This window comes from Nelumbo nucifera, chromosome 2 (genome assembly GCF_055504915.1).
Source record: "Nelumbo nucifera cultivar China Antique chromosome 2, China Antique-T2T, whole genome shotgun sequence".
Classification (NCBI taxonomy): Eukaryota; Viridiplantae; Streptophyta; class Magnoliopsida; order Proteales; family Nelumbonaceae; genus Nelumbo; species Nelumbo nucifera.
The window spans coordinates 3,198,182-3,216,037 of NC_142650.1; the positions used below are offsets into that span (position 1 = coordinate 3,198,182).

The 17,856-nt window shown below is 36.2% G+C and overlaps 1 protein-coding gene and 1 long non-coding RNA gene across 2 annotated transcripts; one reads left to right on the top strand and one right to left on the bottom strand.

The window, feature by feature from the left end:
- Nucleotides 1–1,598: 1,598 nt before the first annotated feature.
- Nucleotides 1,599–3,975, bottom strand: LOC148801876 (uncharacterized). Its single transcript, XR_016082346.1, has 3 exons — nt 3,036–3,975; nt 2,582–2,708; nt 1,599–2,442 (listed from the first exon to the last, which is right to left on the bottom strand). It is a non-coding gene; the product is annotated as an uncharacterized LOC148801876 (long non-coding RNA).
- A 143-nt stretch (nt 3,976–4,118) lies between these two features.
- Nucleotides 4,119–7,170, top strand: LOC104594575 (heat shock cognate 70 kDa protein 2-like). Its single transcript, XM_010254919.3, has 2 exons — nt 4,119–4,641; nt 5,253–7,170. Exons 1-2 carry the CDS (start codon nt 4,428–4,430, stop codon nt 6,983–6,985), a joined length of 1,947 nt encoding a protein of 648 aa, XP_010253221.1. The 5' UTR covers nt 4,119–4,427; the 3' UTR covers nt 6,986–7,170.
- Nucleotides 7,171–17,856: the final 10,686 nt, after the last annotated feature.

Here is a 17,856-nt window from a genome sequence, read left to right on the forward strand (position 1 = left end):
CGGCATCTCTCTGAGACCTCGCCTGCCTGATCCGGGAAAAACGAGCAGTCTCTTCAGTAGCACGAGCAGCCTCCTCGGCAGCATGACGAGCCTCTTCAGCAGCTCGCGCCTGCCTCAAGCTCCTCTCCACCTGAGTCGCCAAGGCGTGAATAGAAGAATATAGTTGTTCATGTCTTATTAAGGGCAAAATTGGCATTTTTATTTTATTTTGATTAAATTTATTTAAATTAACATTACGATCAATAGTGTCATGTATTGGAAGATTGATTAAATTATAAGGGGTATTTTAATAAATGATCCATTCTATTATTTAACTTTTGCTTAATAAATCCTGTGCACGGTCCCCGCTGGTTTACCTTAATCCATGGTTTTTTTTTTAAACAATGCTAACATTTTTACAAATTTTGATTTTGGGTAAGTTATAAACAAGGTTCAAAGTATCGACACGTATCGGTAGATACGTATCATTCCGGGACCCCTCCGATACGCCCCTATAGTGGGTGTATCGGGGGTCTGACTGGTTTAGGGGGTGGAGGAGACCTAAAGCGACCCCCCTGAACCAGTTTTAGAAAAAAATAAAACTAAAAAAAAACAGTATCGATTCGCCCAATACGCCTATACCAGCGTATCGGACATATCGATATTTTGAACCTTGGTTATAAAGACCCCCTATACTATGTGATCGGTGATAATTATGTTTTTGAATTTTTTGTCTTTGAGCTTTCATTTACAATATAAACCCATGAACTTTTCTTATTTTATTTTCCTTTATCATTTTTATTTGACTCATATAGAAAAACAAGTTTCTTTAGGTTTTGTTTGATTCGAAGGAAAATGTAAGAAAAGGAAGCGAAAGGCATGAAAACCTATATAAGGTTTGTAAAGGGTTACCTACCTTTCCCTCCATTTTCCTTCAAGCCTAACATAACCTAAATTCTTATTTCATTTCACTAATATGTTTATCCATCAAAGAACCAAGAAAACCAAATAATACGATAAGTTTATATATGTTAGAAACAAACCTCTACCATTACATTTGAAGCAGCTATAAAACATGCGTGGATATATAGAGCAATTGGGATTGCTTCAATATTATATTTAGAAAAATAATCTAATCACAAAATGTTCAAATAAATGAGAAAGGGTAATTTGTGATTTTAAAGAGTTCAAAACATTTGAATCAGATTTTTTTTTGACGAAACTCTAATGGAGGAGGGTATTTATTACATGGTGAAAGTTCAAGGGGATATTTATTAAAGTTGAAAGTTCAGGGGTAATTTTCACTAACACCAGTGGGTCTTTTCAATTTATCCTTTGATTTTTTGACAAACCCCCTAGCACTATATATAAAATATAATCTAAAATAATGTATACAATTATACATATTAAAACTGTTTATAAATCACGAGGAACCGCTGACATTATACATTAAATACAATTTTATCAATAATATAACTAAGAATACTGTATATAATTAAAATTGGATCAAATTTCTTAAATTATCTCTACTGTTTAGCTAATTGATAAATTGTATCTTTACTATTTATCTATTGTCTTGAATCACTCTATTATTAATGTTTTATGATATTGTGTTAAATTATAAAAGAAACGATGAAAAGTCGATTATACCTTTATGTTAAGTCTTATCCATATTTCCTCAAAATGTTGGCACCTCCTTGCCGATTCTACGTGTATCACCGTCATTGTAACCCAAAATTAACCAAATTAGAAGTCCAAGCTTTTTTTTAGGGAAATTTCCATTAGTACTCTGTATTTTGGGCTTAGTGCCATTTTGTTCCCTAAACTTTAAAGTGTAATAATTTAGTATATGAACTTTTAAAATGTAATAATTCAGTGTTGTCATTAACCAACTGTTAATCAACCATTAAGTGATATTTTAAAAAGACATAAATACTCTTTAAGTGTCATCTAATTTTCTTTATCAATCATCCAAACATTGACAAAAATTTAACAGTCTCAAACATAATACCTACATAAACATGACCCCAACATTTTTGAATGAAACAAACAAGAATTTGAGATTGTATTTTTTTTGTTAACATTTAGATGTTTGATAAAGAAAATTAAATAACAGTCATGGAGGATCTCTGTCTTTTTCAAATATCAATTAATGGTAGGTTAACATGTAATTAACTATAGGTACTGCATTGGGGTTTTTTTCCCTCGAGAGGTGTCGGAGATTTCGAAGGAATAGTGATCAGGGGAAAAAATACAGATGAACAAAGTCACTGATATCAGATAACAAAAAACAGATCATCAAAGCCGAATCGATTCAAGAGGATTTGATCCAATTTCAGCGTCAGGCAAATTTCTGAAGTCTGTAATAGTAAATTCCTGAAGTTTTCAACTGACTCCACCTTGTCGTCAACCTTCTGACGACACAAAAAACTATGTAACACCATTTACCATCTGTCGAAATATCTGCACCAGAAATCACAGAGAAGCTAAGAAACCATTTTTATGTGAACAAACGAATTAGCTAAGAAACCAATCACATACTCTTTAGTTTTCACCATGTTCAGAAACCAAGACATTCTATTCTAACACCCCATACACTCACCGCTGCACAATAGTGGGGATTTTCACTTTATCTAGATCCATGTTCTCAGACACAACATCGCTAGGACCAGGTTGTAGACCAAAGGTATAGGCTTGTAAATATCCTTGAAGAACATATTCAAGAAATTCTGCAACAAGAGAACAAGCGTGAAATTCAATGGGTGAGAGGTGTGCAAGTGCAAAGGAGGTGGGAGATGGGAGGTGTGACTAGTAGGGTTTTCAAGAGATCGTCGAAGGTAATTTGGCAATGCAAGTGCCCCTTGCCCAAATCGGAAGGCCGACGACAACGCCTCACCAACTGGACCACCGACAACACCTGCTCCGCCTCGTGGTAGAAGACGATGAACAGATTCAACCCAACTCCTCCGTTACAAACTTCATCAATCACTATTGATTGTCACTGAAATCGAAATCGAACCTATTTATAATTTTTCATCGAACTGAATGAAATATACCGTAATCCGAATAATTTCCGATCCGTTTGCAGACCGCAATCACCGCTTCATGGCCCTTAAAGAAAAACTTAGCTTCGATGATCTTCCGGTTATAGGAGGTATGGACAGAAGCGTTGGTCTCCCTATTGATCATGTTTCGCTAAAATCCGTGTCATCTCAGCTCCGATCCTTGAAGTGGCACCTGGCAACCATTATCCAACAAAGTCCTAACAAGCACAAAAAAGGTTAAGTCGCAACTGGCTGGCTCTCCATTCAGAAGCCTTATTACTGCAATGAGAAATTTTCCGAGATACTTGTTTTATTTGCAAAGAAGCCTCATTTGTTAGGTAATAAGACAATTTATTATCAGAGAGACAGAGAAGCCTAGTTCATCTGGCAAAGTCAGTTATAGAGAATTATGCGGAAGAGGGAATCGGAATTAGCGGCCAAGTTGGTTGAAGCAGATGCCGAAGAAGACCGAAGAGTATGGAATTTAAAGGAGAGAATATCGACCGTTTAACATCGCCGCCGTTTCATCAGATTTGTAATTATGGAGAATTCGGTTTGCCACTACTGAAAGGAAGAAGACGACGAAAAAGAAGACGGTAAAAAAGGAGGAGAAAAAGAAAAAAAATTGGAGAGGGAAAGGGAAAAAGGGTAATATCGGAATTAAAAATATCACGTGTGTGCGGATTTTAATGGATGTTAAGATAGGGTAAAGTTATTTAATTGTCAGAATTAATTAAGTACTGAGGGTGCAGTTTGTAAATTAGCTAAATAATAAGGATATTTTAAAAAATTTAATGATAAATGACTTAAAAACTGCTTTTAAATAATTAATCTTAATAAAAAGTTTAAAATTCCAAAATTTCACAAAACCTCATCATGATGCCGTCCGAAAGTTTCGAAATTTCAGAAAATTAAAATTCTCTTTGTTTACATGCCACAGTCCCCCCCACTCCCCCGCCGGACACAAAAAGAAAAATACATATTCTGGGTCTGGGATTTATTAATTAGTAAATCGGGCAGAGATTCGGGTCAAGAGCCAATCCGGAACCGCCCCGGATACAAGTAGGAAACAAACATTAGTATCAGATGGTTCTAGAATTCAAAAACCAAATTCCAACTTCCAGGTTCCCACCAAGAAAGAACTGATGCGCTTCCTGGAGGGAAATAAAAGTCTTTGATGGGCGATGTGTTCATTTGCTTAAAATTTGATCCTACGGTCAGGATTAACGTGTGGAATGTTCTGGAAAAACAGTCCTGAAAGCTACCTAAAAGCTATATAATAAGCGACTATCGGTCTCTAACAAATCACCCTAACCCTAGCGCAAATTTTTATATTTCTTGATTCCCATTTTTTCTTCTCTCAATCTTCTCTGTGATTAGCTTTTATCGGTTATTGCAAGAACAATGGCCGGTAAAGGTGAAGGTCCGGCTATTGGGATCGATCTCGGGACGACATACTCCTGTGTTGGAGTGTGGCAACACGATCGCGTTGAGATTATAGCCAACGACCAAGGAAATAGAACTACGCCCTCGTATGTTGGCTTTACTGATACAGAGCGTTTGATCGGAGATGCAGCCAAGAACCAGGTCGCCATGAACCCCGTGAACACCGTTTTCGGTAAGTTCCAGGATTCTATACCCTAATCTAGTGATGTTGTGTTGTCCGTTTAAGCTGAATATTTTTGTTTATATTTTGAGATCATTCTGTTCTGTTAGTATCTGCTACTTGCAGAGTAAGTCGAATGCCGCGTACACGTTTAGTGTTATGTCTTCTGTAGAATTTGTCAACAGTTTTTTAAGGGTTGAGGAATCCAGATCTGGGTTTCTGTATATGATATATTCAGATCTACTAGTTTACCTCGTGTTAATTTTCAGTGATCCGTCCAGATTTGTGCTTATTATGTGATTTTGTCCTCATAGTACGATTAGATTTTTCCCTAGGGCATCATTGTTTGTGTCTTCTGAAGTTGTTCATTGCTTCTTATGGGTTTTGCCGATGGTTTTAAGTGTTAACAATTACTGTATTTGGGTTCTATTATGGGGTCCTTATCTAGCAGATCTGTTACTTGAATGTCTTAAAAAGTACTTTGCTTATAGGGGTATAATTTTCAAAAATTTATCTTAACATCCATTAGTTCATGTGAGAATCTGGAATATTGTATTTTATGCCTTCCTAATTCAGGGAGTCGGAGATTTGGTTTTCTGATCTTCTGATTCTTTCTCTTTCAGATGCAAAGCGTTTGATCGGTAGGAGGTTTAGCGATGCTTCTGTTCAGAGCGATATTAAATTGTGGCCCTTTAAGGTGATTGCCGGCCCTGGTGACAAGCCCATGATCGTTGTCACCTACAAGGGTGAGGATAAACAGTTTGCCGCTGAGGAGATTTCATCCATGGTCCTAATGAAGATGCGCGAGATTGCCGAGGCCTACCTTGGTTCAACTGTGAAGAACGCTGTTGTCACAGTTCCTGCCTACTTTAACGACTCTCAGCGTCAGGCCACAAAGGATGCCGGCGTTATCGCTGGTCTCAATGTCATGCGTATCATCAATGAGCCTACGGCTGCAGCCATTGCTTACGGTCTTGACAAGAAAGCTGGCAGTGTTGGCGAGAAGAACGTCCTCATTTTTGACCTTGGTGGTGGAACCTTCGATGTCTCCCTTCTTACCATTGAAGAGGGTATCTTTGAGGTGAAAGCCACTGCAGGAGATACTCACCTCGGAGGCGAGGACTTTGACAACCGAATGGTGAACCACTTCGTTCAGGAGTTCAAGAGGAAGCACAAGAAGGATATCAGTGGAAACCCTAGAGCTCTGAGGAGACTCAGGACATCATGTGAGAGGGCAAAGAGGACTCTCTCGTCCACTGCCCAGACCACCATTGAAATTGATTCTTTGTATGAGGGTATCGACTTCTACTCCACCATCACCCGTGCCAGATTTGAGGAGCTCAACATGGATCTCTTCAGAAAGTGTATGGAGCCCGTTGAGAAGTGTTTGAGGGATGCTAAAATGGACAAGAGCACTGTTCACGATGCTGTTCTTGTTGGTGGGTCTACTAGGATCCCCAAGGTCCAGCAGTTGTTGCAGGACTTTTTTAACGGGAAGGAGCTATGTAAGAGCATCAACCCGGATGAAGCCGTTGCTTACGGTGCTGCTGTCCAGGCTGCTATCCTGAGTGGCGAGGGCAACGAGAAGGTCCAGGATCTTTTGCTTCTGGATGTTACTCCTCTCTCCTCTGGTCTGGAGACAGCTGGAGGTGTTATGACTGTGTTGATTCCTAGGAACACCACCATTCCTACAAAGAAGGAACAGGTGTTCTCTACCTACTCCGATAACCAGCCAGGTGTGCTGATCCAAGTATACGAGGGAGAGAGAACGAGAACAAGGGACAACAATTTGTTGGGTAAATTTGAGCTCTCCGGCATCCCACCTGCTCCCAGGGGTGTTCCTCAAATCACAGTGTGTTTTGATATTGATGCAAACGGTATCTTGAACGTCTCCGCCGAGGACAAGACCACTGGGCAGAAGAACAAAATTACAATCACCAATGACAAGGGTAGGTTGTCCAAGGAAGAGATTGAGAAGATGGTCCAGGAGGCAGAGAAGTACAAGTCTGAGGATGAGGAGCACAAGAAGAAGGTGGAGTCCAAGAATGCATTGGAGAATTATGCTTACAACATGAGGAACACAGTGAAGGATGAGAAGATTGGTGCCAAGCTTGCCCCAGCTGACAAAAAGAAGATAGAGGATGCAATTGAGCAGGCCATACAGTGGTTGGACAGCAACCAGCTAGCCGAGGCAGATGAATTCGAAGACAAGATGAAGGAGTTGGAAAGCATTTGCAACCCCATCATCGCAAAGATGTACCAGGGAGCGGGACCTGATGCAGGTGCAGGGATGGATGAAGATGGTCCTTCTGTCGGCGGAACTGGTGCTGGCCCCAAGATTGAGGAGGTTGATTAAGCGGGTGTGGTTTGGGCGGTATATTGCATACTGCGGAATTTATGGAAGTCTCTTTCTTGGTCATTCGTTTTGTTGTGTTAGGATTTTGGACTTTTGTTCTTTGCCCGTATATAATTGGGCACTACTTTTTTTGTTGGTTCATCGTCTATTATATTTACTGGTGTTATGAGGTAATTGGTTCCAAATTTCCTCCCTCTCTCTCATTTTATATAAAACGAAGTTTATCAGAAAGCACAAACCAAATCGAAGCAACAGCTCCAAACATCACTCCACAGTCCACAATTGATTTTAATTTCGGGTGGTATCTCCCCTGGCGAGTATTGTATTTATCTTGTTATGTAATCAAATTCGACGTGTCATATATAACACGCACGCCAATGAAATAAATGAGTAGGGGTTTCCATTCGAGGCATGAATTCTTAGGAGTTTACTAACGGAGCCTGGGGTGATGTATGGATTTTGTTAAATAATAGAAATATATAAGAATATACAATTATTTTATGTGTTATTTTTATAAATTTTTTATAATATAAAAATAAACATTATTAATTTTAGCTGTTTATAGAAGATATTATTTATGTTATTGAGAAGGGGGAGAGAGAGAGCCATCCCAATGGTTGTTAAATGACATTAAATAAAAAAATTAATTCAAAAAAAAGGAAAAAAATTTTAGATCACAGTTTTAGAAGTCAGGATATTCGATTTTGGTTGCTAAAGTATATTATAATGGAAGTGAAGAAGTCAGGGTATTCGTTTTTGCTCTGCTGTATCTCTTTTAGGCTTTAATCCAAATATGCAGACTGGAAAACTTTGTATTTAATATTATTTTGTATATATTTACACATATTTGCATTTATACTCCTTCCAAGCTAAGCTTCCAATTCAATTCTATATACTTCACCTAGCAGCAGGGTGAACCGACATGGCGATGGTGAGATGAGTCTCTTTGTTTGGGTAGATTTATATTATATCACGATTATCTAATCGTTCTTTCCTATGAAGTGTGAAAGGGGTAGGCTATGTGGTAATATGAGAGAGGGAGATAAACTGTCAAATCATATTTCAAATAAAATGGTTTTTTCATAGCATTTCAATTTTTATTTAAATTAGATAATAACTGATGTTTTCCCTAAAACAATATTAAGGCTCAGTTTGAAAAGAGTATAAATACAAATATACAAAATAATATAAAATATAATGTTTTATACTCTACAAATATGTACAGTACAATTTGTATTTGTACTAAGTACAAATATATAGAATATAAAACCTTGTATTATTTTGTATATATTTGTATTTATACCATATATTTATATTTATAGTCTTTCCAAACTAAGCCTGGCTTGTAGACATTTGGTTGTTGGATTGATCTTCAAAATTTTAACCTCCAATCAATCCACCCAATTTAAAGCTGTAGATTTGCATCGTTCAAAACTTTTCATGTGGTCCAGACTTTTTTATTGTGGATTCTATTATTGCTTGCTCTGGTCAAAGGGGATAAGGTTCGGGACCAACACTTGTCATAGGTCATGCCGTAAAAAACCCAAGGGAAATGAATTTGGTTGCGATTTTTCAAGTAAGAAGAATGTCCCAAGTAGCTTATTTCGTCGATTTAATTGAAAATGGTTTATATTGAGCTGAGTCAAATTATTTTTATACTATATCAGTTCGGTTGTATTCTCATGGAAAAATGTCGAGGCAGCCAATTTAGGTCAGTCTTTTAGCTCGTCCTTACATCTTGTTCGTCCAAACGTGAGTTAATGCTTAGTGGTTTTTGGTAGGGTGACAAAAGGGTGGATTGGGTTGGGTGTGGATTGAGTACCAATCCACCCATATTGATTCAATATCCCATTTGTCACCCATGTCTGTGGGTCAAAGTGGGTCACAACCCTCTCTGACCCTGACCCACCCTAATCCACACATTTGACCCTTTAATTTAAAGTAGTTTTTTTTTTTTTATTTTCTCTATTTTAATTGCATAAAAACATAGAATAAACGAATATAAAAAGTTTCAATTTTTCAAATAAAAATAAAAACCTATAAACACACAAAAAATGGTAAATAATATATATTTCATGTAAAACACCAGAATTGCAAAAAAAATACAGGAAATTATAAAAAAAATCAGAAAATATAAAAATTTGCAAAAAAATACAGAAAAATGTAAATACACAAACATATATATTTCAACTAAAAGGATATGAAAAAAAATAAAATTTTCAAATATAAAATACATAAAAACATAGAAAATGATAAACATCAGAAATTACAAAAAAATACAAGTAAATTGGAAAAGACAAAAACTCAGAAAATATAAAATTTGGATAAAAAAAGAAACCGCAAAATACATAAAATGATAGAATATTCAAAAATCTATATATTATAGCAAAAAAGTAAAAGAAATGCAAAAAACAAGAAAATGATAATTTTTTCAATTTTTTTTTTTGTAAAAAATCAGAAACTGCAAAAAAATTATATTAGAAAAATCAAAAGTTTTTTCATGGCATTTTGTCATTGGATAAAATTCATATTAGATTGCGCCAATGTAAAAAATCAATTTTTTTCATGTAAAATGAAAATTTTACATTGTTTCCGCTTCAATAATTGATTTTTTTTTATCATAATACCTTGAAACATTGACAATATCAAGCTAAAACATAGTGTATTACTCCAAACGCTGGGATCCCTGATTCGAATCTTCAATCTGGAGATCTAAGTGAAGAAGAGATAGTGGCGGTGTGTTTGCTAATTCAAATAGGAGATTTGGGTGGTGCGACGACCAACTTCAACATATGAGACAGAGAGAGGGGTGGTGCCTGGTGCGACATCTACCTTCCATAGATCTGAGGAGTTGGTGCAACATCCATCTTCAAGATCTGAGAGAGAGCGGTGGTGCGACGTCCACCTTCCATAGATCTGAGAAATCGGTGCAGCAATCAACTTTAATAAAAAATTTGGGCGAATAGATATGAGAAATCAATGCGACAATTGGCTTTAATTGAAGATTTGGATGAGAGATTCAGAGAAGGGTGACTAGCGACATGAGAGAGAGAGAGAGAGAGAGAGAGAGAGTGTGTGTGGTGGTCGGCTTCACATAGAGATCTGGGTGAGAGAGAGGCAGGGGCCAAGGAGGGGTGACCGATGACATGAGAGAGAGGAAGAGAGGGGTGACCAGCGGCGGCGACATGAAAGAGAAAGAGAAGGAGGGGAAAGGTTTTAGGAGAATAAATCCAACCTAGAGAAAGAGAGGGAGGGGGAGGGTTTTAGGAGAATAAATCCAACCCAAATAGTGGGTCAATGGGTGACCCTTTACCTAATTGACCCTAACCCTTTTTTCTTGATCCTTATGGGTCATTTGACCCATCTTGACCCACTATTCAAATGGGTGGGTTTGGGTCAAAATTGCTACCCCTAGTTTTTGGTGAACAACTGTAGAGATGTATTATTTTGGATGAGTAAGGGGGTGTTCTCAATGTGGATGATAAATTGATGGGTGTAAATTGTCACTAGTTCACACCACACCACTATGACAGAAATCAATCCATACCACATCCCAATTCATAATTGTTCTGAATTATGGATAAACAGTGTGGACAAAATCAGTCCACACTCATAGTTGTATTTTGTAGGTATAATGTTGATCAGTTCACAATACATTTTTTTGGTTCCATGCATTTTACATATTGTTTGTGAAATTGGTACACAATGAGTAATTATACCAAAATTAATTTGGAAATATAATTGATAAATTACTACACAATTGATTATAAATGTAAGCTTTGCAAGAAAAGTACTCATAGTTGAAGAGAAATCCAAAAATGAGAGAAAGAAAACTCAAAGTTGAAGGAAAAAGATTCATAATTAAAATATGATGAAAATGGATTCATTATGTAATGGTTTCAATGGAGAAAACCAGCGAGTGGTGGTCGGCGATGGATCTATGCTCAATAGCCATGAACAATGAAGAAGAAATATAGCTTTGTGGGTTGTAACAACAACAAAAGAATTTTCTTAAGGCATGTGATGTATAATATCACATGCTCATTGTGGTCCACCAGGATCGGGACCATCCACAAAAAATAAAGAGTGGGCATGTGTTGCTAATATTTTGGGTTGGGATGGTCCTGTCCACGTGTTATTGGGTGTGATCTCCTTCCCCAATATGTTGGTTATCGGGATGGGGATCGCCCCCAATGAACCAAATATATACACACATTAAAATTAGTCTGTTCATGTCACACGGCCTTCTCCTTGCAAGAAACCCTCCATTCTAATTTTCTGTTTTAATCCATGAATTTATTAAAAGAGCCAATTAGATCAACCTGAATTAAAGAGTGAGAAGAGATGTTTGCACTTCCAAAGTGTCTCCCGCCCATATGTATAGATTTCAAGCCTTGCACAATTATAACATATTGGTTATTGATGTAACTGTTTATGGTCACGTACTAATTTTTTGTGATGTATAAATTTTTTTGGCTAAGTACCTTGTTATTTGACCCGGTGGTGACATGCCTTGGTGATGAGCTACTTGGTGGCGAACTCCTTGGTGGAGAACTGCCTGGTGGCGAGCTGCCTGGTGGCGAATTGCCTGGTGGCGAACTGCCTGGTGGCGAGCTCCCTGGTGGCGAACTGCCTGGTGGCGATCTCCCTGGTGGAGGCGAGCTCCCTGGTGGCGAGCTCCCTGGTGGCGAACTCCCTGGTGGCAAACTGCCTGGTGGTGAACTCCCTAGTGGCGAACTCCCTGGTGGCGAATTGCCTAGTGGCGAGCTCCCTGGTGGCGAACTCCCTGGTGGAGAACTGCCTGGTGGCGAGCTCCCTGGTGGCGAACTGCCTGGTGGCGAACTACCTGGTGGAGAGCTACTTGGTGGCGAACTCCCTAGGGGAGAACTGCCTGGTGGACTCGTCATTTGACCTGCTCCTACGCGGCCTGTAGCTCAGAGGATGGGGGAGCTCCCTGGTGCAGCGCAACCCGACTGCCCTCTGCATGAGGTGATTTCCTCTCCTTTGTAGGTGGCGGGAGCTGAGGGACCTGCGAGAACTTAATCAGAGGACCCGGGGGGTATTTTCTCGGTGGGGACTCTCCGATGCCTAAGTTAGCATTCTGATTACAAAGAGCTTAGAGAGAAATGAGAGAGCTAGAGAGCAGGGATTACCATCCTTTTTCCCTCCCCCTTGGCTTTGGGGATTGGAGTCCTTATATAGTGGTGTCCTCGCGGGTTAGGTGGGTGAAAAGCCTTCAAATGGTAAGACTCGTCACATCCCGTCAGAACTGGGGTACGGTGGTGAACTCCTCGAGGTTGTCAGGCTGGCGCTTGTTTCAGGCGGGCAGGTCGGCGCCTGGGCCAGGTTGTCAGGTCGGCGCTTGTGTCAGTTGGTGGGTCGGTGTCTGGGCCAGGTTGTCAGGTCGGCGCCTGTGTCAGTTGGCGGGTCGGTGTCTGGGCCAGTTGTCAGGCAGGGGATCTTCCTGCGATTCGCCAAACTACTCTTCTGTACCGAGCTACCCTACAAGTGGCGAGCTGCTCGGGGGAGCTATGCCGAGCTCCTTGGGCTATGCCGAGCTGCTTGTGGCGAGCTTTGCCGAGATGCCTGGCTCCTTGGTGGCGAGCTCCTTGGAGAGCTGCCTAGCTCCTTGGCGAGCTCTTTGATGAGCTACCGAGCTCCTTGGCGAGCTCCTTGGTGAGATACCGAGCTCGCGGGGTATGCCGTTATGGTTCATCGGTGGGCGTCTTATGGGTTGCCAGGTCGTATCATGTGCCGGGATGATCCAGGTCGGCCAGGTCACGCAGGCCACACGCTAGGCAATGCGCAGGCCGGCCAGGTCGATGCCCCGGTGGGACACCAACTTGATAAGTTGTTGCCTGGGTGTCGCCTAATTGTCACGAGGTGCCACATGTCACAATTTCACTGGAGGGCCAAATCTTCCCTCATCAGTTATATATATATATATTAAAACATATTGGTGATGATTGTATCTACTATTCTTCAGGCTTGCCCTGCAGCGTAAGATCATTCATCTCAACTTTGAAGAAGCATCCAAGTCTAATTTTGCGTCTTCCCGTTTGCTTTGTTGAGTCTAGGTATGTATTAGATATTTTTTTTTTCTCTTTTTTGCATTTAAAATGTATTGGTTATGACTGTATATTAGTGGAAATGTAAAATGATAAAAAACAACACATTAACATGGAAAAAAAACAATAAAAATCTTCTGCAACTATCACTTATAACAGATTGATTTTTCACAGTAATCTCCTTCATTTCTAGATTTTTTTATGAAAAATGTTTAAGAAATATTAAAAAATAATTATCAACTAAGAAAAAAGTGTATTAAAAAGGAAAAAAATCATTTAGGTTGACACAAAACCCATATTAATGATCGGGTGAAGAAGATGATCAAATGGGTCCCACACGACCCGATTTCAATACATATCCGGGTTTACCCGAAATCAACCAGTATGGCTCACGGTTAATATCTGACCGTGTGCTACACAGTTTACACAAGCTGTGCACCACATGGTTTTCCCGTACTGTGTGATGCATGATACAATAAAAAAAGTATTATTAATTAATTAAATACCATATTAATAATCCCAATAATTATAATTTAAGCTAAAAATAGCCTAAAATTACATTTAACAGTAATTACTAGTAATTAATAAATACATTATTTTTTCAAAATAATATATTTTTTACTTAACAGTAACTGACACTAAGTAACACTAATTATTTTTAAGCTGTAATTAATAGTAATTATAATTTAAACCATAAACAGCATAAAATTACATTTAATTACCAAAAAATTACATTTAACAATAATTAGCAGAATTTGATTAACACTAATTATTAATAAACAGTAATATAATTCACAGTATTTATTTTTAAGCTGTAATTAAATTATTTTTAAACTGTAATTAACAGTAATTACAATTTAACTTTTAAATAGCATAAAATTACATTTAATTATCAGAAAATTACATTTAATTAGTTTTAGCCAAGTAATTACCAATATATTTATGAAAATATGATAATTTCCAGAAATTAATGCATTTTAAATAAATACAGTAATATAATAATTACAGTATTTACTGAAAGACAGTATCATTAATTAATAGTATTTTTCATAATTACAGTATTTTTAATAATTAACACTATTAATTAATTAACATAATAATAACAACAATATAATAATAATAATACTAAATTATTTTTCAACTATATTTAACAGTAATTATAATTTTTTAAATAAATACAGTAATTTAATAATTACAGTATTATTAATAATTCAGTATTTATTGAAAGCAGTATTAATAAATATATTGTTTTTTAGAAATAATGTATTTATTAATTAATAATAATTAATTTTAAACTGTAATTCACAGTAACTATAATTTAAGCTATAAATAGCTTAAAATTACATTTAAATACGTTTAGCATTAATTAATAGTAATTCATAAATATATTAACTTTTAAAAATAATATATTTTTACTTAACATTAATTATTTTTAAACTATAATTATAATTTAAGCTATAAATAGCATAAAATTACATTTAATTACCAGAAAATTATATTTAATTAAATTTAGCCCAGAATTTAACAATATATTTATGAAAATATGATAATTTCCAGAAATTAATTTATTTTAAATAAATATTGTAATATAATAATTACAGTATTTATTGAAAAACAGTATTATTAATTAATAGTATTTTCTAATTTGTTGTTGCAATTTTATTTGATACTTTGTGTTTTTGATGTTGCCATCTATTTGAAAAATGTTTGGATTATTTATTTTATTTATGTGATGGATGTGTAATTAAGTTTTATTTTCTATTTTTATTTTTTTTGTTGAAATTTTATTTACCTAAAAACATCATCATCATCATCATCATCATCATCATCATAACAACAACAACAACAACAACAACAACAACAATAATACTAACAATAATAATAATAATTATTAATAATATTAATAATAATAATAATAATTACAGTACTTTGATTAATAAATATAGTATTAATAAAGACAATATTTTGATTAATAATTACAGTATTTCAAATGCTTACATTATTTTAAAATTATAGTGATTTTAATTGATATAGTAGTTTTAATAATTATAGTATTTTAATTAATTAACATTATTTATTAAAAATAGTGTATTTTTATCAACAATATTTTTATAATTACAGTATTAATAATTTTCCATATTTTCAATAATTTTAGTATTTTTAATTACCGAATTTATTAATTAACAGTGTTTATTTAAATACTATATTTATTAAAAGAATATTAATATTTTTATTAATTCATTATTTAATTGATTTAAATTATATTTGAAACTGTAGGTAATATAATTAAATTATAAACTGTAATTAAAAGTAATGATATTTAAATATGATTTAAACTATAAATAGCAGAAAATTATATTTAATGAACAAAAATTTGCCAAGAAAATAACCAAAAATAAAATACCAGTAATTTTGTCATAATTAACAAAAATGGATTAACATGATTTCTAATAAATATGATAAATTACCAAAAATTAAAAAAATTAACTATTAAAATTAGTTTTTGAAAATATGTACTAATTATCAATAATCTTCAAGAAGTAAGGCCCTGTTCGCTTTTTGGTAAGTTACTTACCCGGGTAAATGTCGTTTTTCGAGTAAGTTTTTCCTGGGAAACACTTATTCGGGTAAGTGCATTTACCCATGTTCTTTTATTTCTCATGTAAATAAGGTAATGGCCATTTTATCCATAAGAATTCATTATTAAAAGGGGCATTTTTGTCCCATTCAAGTGTTGGCAACTTTCCCCCTTGGTGGGAAAGTTATTTACCCACCTTGGAGATGAGAACCAAAATCCCATTGACCAACTCCCCCCCCCCCCCCAAAAAAAAAAGTCCAAAAAATAACGCCTCTTAAATGTAATTAGTTCATAGTGTATTTAAAATACATTTATTTTTTTTGTATAAATTATATAATTTAAACATTATAATCCTTGCCTATGATAATATTAGTTCATAGTGTTACAATGAAAATTAGAAAAAATATATTTACTATTATTATTATTATATTGTTGTTATTATCCTGATTGTGGTTCCTGACGAGCTGAGACTTTTTGGTTTATGATACTTACTTTTAGAGGTGTAAATTGGGTCATACTAGGCTGGCACGAAGGTCGTGTCGTGCTGGCCCATGGGCTGAGGTGGTCGTGCTTCCTTCCCCTAGGATACTTTGGGGGGTTAGCCTGGCATGACTCATGACCCGTGCTGTATTGTGTTGTGTCATAGGCTAAGCCTTGGGCTAAGCTGGTCTGTGGTTCGGTCATGCCGTGCCGAGTTGGCCCATGGACTCGAAACCCCAAACCTGACACGACCCATATGATCGTATCATGCCTGGCACGACCCGTAGTTCGTCATGCCAGGCTGGCTCAAAATCGCGTTGGTCCATGTTGGGTCATGGATGACACAACCCAATTTACAACTCTACTCACTTTTAGTGCTTATAAATGCATAATTTGTGTCGTTACCCGCATAAGGTATTTAAATTAGGTGGTTCAAGCTGGTTGGAGTTGTGAGACATTAATTTAAAAACCCTGTCTAGATTTAAAAACCCTGTCTAGTTCTAAACAAATCAATGAATGATACATTACATATAACATATATTTATATATTACATGTACTATAAAGTCGGGTTCAATTGGGTTGAGTTGCCCGAGGGATCAATCCTAACCCAATCCAAAATAAAGTCGGGTTTATGAATTTCAACCCTAACCCTAACCTGAGCATCAACCCAACCCAAGTTGCAGCCTTAGTGGTAGCACGTATGATATTGTTGCAAATTTTGATTTATTTTTTGTTTCAAATTTTATCTTTATTCTTGTCTTATTTCATCACAAATGAAGTAAAATAAGATATGAAGCAAAATAAAGTAAAACTCAAAACAAAATCAAATCAGAATATACATTCTTTCCATTTGCACTCCTAGGCATTTGTAAGTGCAAACAAATTTGCACTAAAATCAAGTGCAGCCCAATCAGGTAAAATGCCTGCATCAAACCATTACCAACCAAGCAGTTGTGGCTTAATTAGTTGATTGGCATGCCACCTGACAAGAGATATGCCCCTTGAACCCTAACCAGTTCAAGCCTCATAGTATCTCTGCCTCAATCTCAATCCCCTTCTACCCAAGGTCTACAACTAGCTCTAACTCTGGGGAAAACCCTAACTAGTTTCAGCCTTCATTTCCACCACGGGTCAACATTACAAGGGGAGGCTCAACTCCTAAGATAAATACCCTTGTAGGCTTGTAGTTTCTATTGATCACTTTTTCCATATATATATATATATATGTTTAAGTAGGACCCACTAAAAAATATATCACTCGTGAATGTGGACAAATAACTTTCCTAATTAGGGAAAAGTTGACAATACATGTGTCAATTTTGCTCAATAGATTTTTATGGATAAAAGAGTTATTACATAATTTAATTGAGAATCAAATGATGAAATGAACAGAGGTAAGTTCACTTTCTTGGGTAAATGTTTCCTAAGAAACACTTGTCAGATGAACTTTCCTAAATAAATATCTTTTCGAAAAATGAATAGGGCTTAAGACTCAATGAGCTGCCTATCAAACTTGGAGAAACCAGCTCAAACCGCATCCTACTCAACCATTTTCAAAAATTATAGACTACCTTAGTCTACCATACCCCCCTTACACCCAAATACAGTTCTCCAATTTTCAGTTTCCTTGAGTTAGTAAATGGTTTGCATCTACCTCATTTAAAGCTTTTGCAATTCAAGTCATGAAAATAATCTCAACCCAACCCATAATAGAAAGATTGAAAAAGCATAAATGCACAAGAAT